At 44.2% G+C, this 2,332-nt stretch overlaps 1 protein-coding gene across 1 annotated transcript; it reads left to right on the top strand.

The window, feature by feature from the left end:
- Nucleotides 1-1,294: 1,294 nt before the first annotated feature.
- Nucleotides 1,295-1,624, top strand: FSUBG_11837 (uncharacterized protein; the record flags this gene model as incomplete). The annotated part of the gene is made up of 1 exon (XM_036676562.1): nucleotides 1,295-1,624. The coding sequence occupies one exon, from the start codon at nucleotides 1,295-1,297 to the stop codon at nucleotides 1,622-1,624; it is 330 nt and encodes a 109-aa protein (XP_036532660.1).
- Nucleotides 1,625-2,332: the final 708 nt, after the last annotated feature.

The following is a 2,332-nucleotide window of genomic DNA, read 5'->3' as shown; positions in this document are numbered from 1 at the left end:
GATTGGCCAATAGCAGTATACTATTTCTTTGTTTGTCTCCCGTTGTATTCTTCAGTTTTACATGTCCAGGTCGGGTGCTCGAGAACAGAGACCCAGCCGTCTCTATATATTACTCCAGAATCTAACTTCAATAGCCTTCCTTGACGACCCGCCCATTTGAATCCTCTGTCCTCTCAACTCTCGTCTCTTTGGCCTAGAGTCTTAACGTAAGAGCTAACGTCCACTAGCTGATACGGCTGAGTACGAAAATATCGAAAACGGCACAGTCGCGACGGCCGGTCCTTGGTGGCGGACGGAAGCACGGATCAGGCACTAAAGTGATTGGAGGTGCAAGTTCAGGTGGGTTTGCCGATTAGTCCAGGCCCAAGCCACCAAGGGATTAGGGCTGTCTCCTCCATTCCAGAAGGCATTTCAGCTAGCCACAGCTTCTTCTGACCCCATTCTAAGTCATCCAGTGTTCAAGTTAAACTCAGTATGGAAGTGGTTCGGGCTAACGATTAATAGTTCCAACGCCAGTGCCCGATAAGGGGAGTTCATGGCTGTTAGACTGCCAAGACGGCATCGTCGATAAGAACTGCCGCTAGTAGACGGAACTTGCGGGGTAACAACTCCAATTGCATCCCTCGACCCATTTAAACCTTCTCATTTCATCTCTTCGTTCACCCGAACTAACAATCTCTGCCTTCCTTGCCAGAATACAAATATTATTGGCCTCCGCCAGCCAATGCATACTGGCGTCTGTCTACTGCTTGGATGTTTTCTTAGGGCCAGGTCAATCCTGAATGCGAGACAATTGAGTCGTCGCAGGAGTAAGGTCAGCAGGCGCTTTGACGGGTGACCGAACTGGGGCTTTCGAAGAACTGTACATAGCGGATATCATGTCTAGCAAGCACAATCGTTATCCTTCTGTTCAGGCGTCCCCCAGGGACAGCAAGTCAATAAAGGGTTATAACTCGCTTTGTTTTCCCGTTCCATCCTGAACTATGTTCATGCTATAGACGCTTCCATGAAATCTAGAATGTATGTTCATAGCATAACATCCATGAAGCAAGTCCTTGATTGTTTCTCTGTAATGCCTTTTTTTTAGGTCTTTTGCAGCAACTCCGGATTGTTCGATAATATGACATATATGCTACCTTATTCTGCATGAACAAACCCGCTGTACAGGTTTACCAATACATATATATAAGCTCCTGTAGCGCTCTTAATTTGCACCACAGTACCGAATACCGACTTCGGCACAGTAACCCAAACCACTAACCCAAAGGCTTACTTCTCCTCTCTCACAGCAAAAATGGCACCCTTCATGGAACTCTATACCCAAATCAACTTTCTCTTGTATCACCTTCAACGCTCTATCAAAGAAACACATGGCACATATCCGGGAGCCTTTGGGACCAGTGCGGACAACAGCGGCGGTACTATCATTCCTACCCCAGAAGAGATGGCAGCGCTTGTAGAGCATATGCATCAGGTTGATCCGCTAGTCGACGCCTTGCTTATCATAGCTACGGAGGAATGGCAACAGCAGCTGGCTGAGCGTCATAAGAGACGATTTACATTGTCGCAGAACGAGGTGCTCCAGATGCTGCAGGATCTGAAGAAGTTGGAGGGTGTTAAGTAGAAACACCACCGACGGCCGCTGACTAAGTGGCCATGTTTCGCGATTCAGGGTCAACGATACTGGTAGGGTGCGAGAACAAGTTGTTGAGATACTTGGTTGCCATTTTAGAGAAGTAAATTTGACAGGGTTAACTTAAAATATAGGGATTCCCCTTCAAGTGTTTGATATGATCTAACAATTGACAGGCTAGGTGTCGGGAAATCGTCGGGCCAGATCGACCTGGCCATGCTTATCTTAGCTTGATTTCCCTTATCTGATGCGAGGCTAGTATAAATTCGCCCTAACTCGACCAATTTAACTTAACCTTTTCGAGGTCTCTGAAAGCTTATTTATTTGCGCACTTTAGTGTAAATTAGCTGGTCGTCACAGTACCCGTTGGCTCGGGCCGTGGGGGGGCCAACTAAGCTTGCTTAGTTGGGCACAAAACCCCGAGACATGCATAAAATCTTGAGACAGTCGGTCACACTAAAATTTGAGTGTAAAAGTCATGTGCAGCTACGGAGTAGAAAAACAGATATATCTTTAAATAACTATATAACTAGCTTAGTCAGCACTTTAGGAAAATTATATAATTCTCTTTAAAAAAAGGGCTATTTAATAATATATTTTTTAAATTCTTAGTATTTTTATAAAATTAAATATATTAATTTTAAGCCTTTTTCTTAAGAATTTATTTTTTTTATAAAAATTAAAATTTACTAAGAAATA

The sequence above is a fragment of the Fusarium subglutinans genome, assembly GCF_013396075.1.
Source record: "Fusarium subglutinans strain NRRL 66333 chromosome Unknown NRRL66333_c0000237, whole genome shotgun sequence".
Taxonomy (NCBI): Eukaryota; Fungi; Ascomycota; class Sordariomycetes; order Hypocreales; family Nectriaceae; genus Fusarium; species Fusarium subglutinans.
Note: the sequence above shows the minus strand (reverse complement) of the source record. Positions and strands in the feature narration are given on the sequence as shown.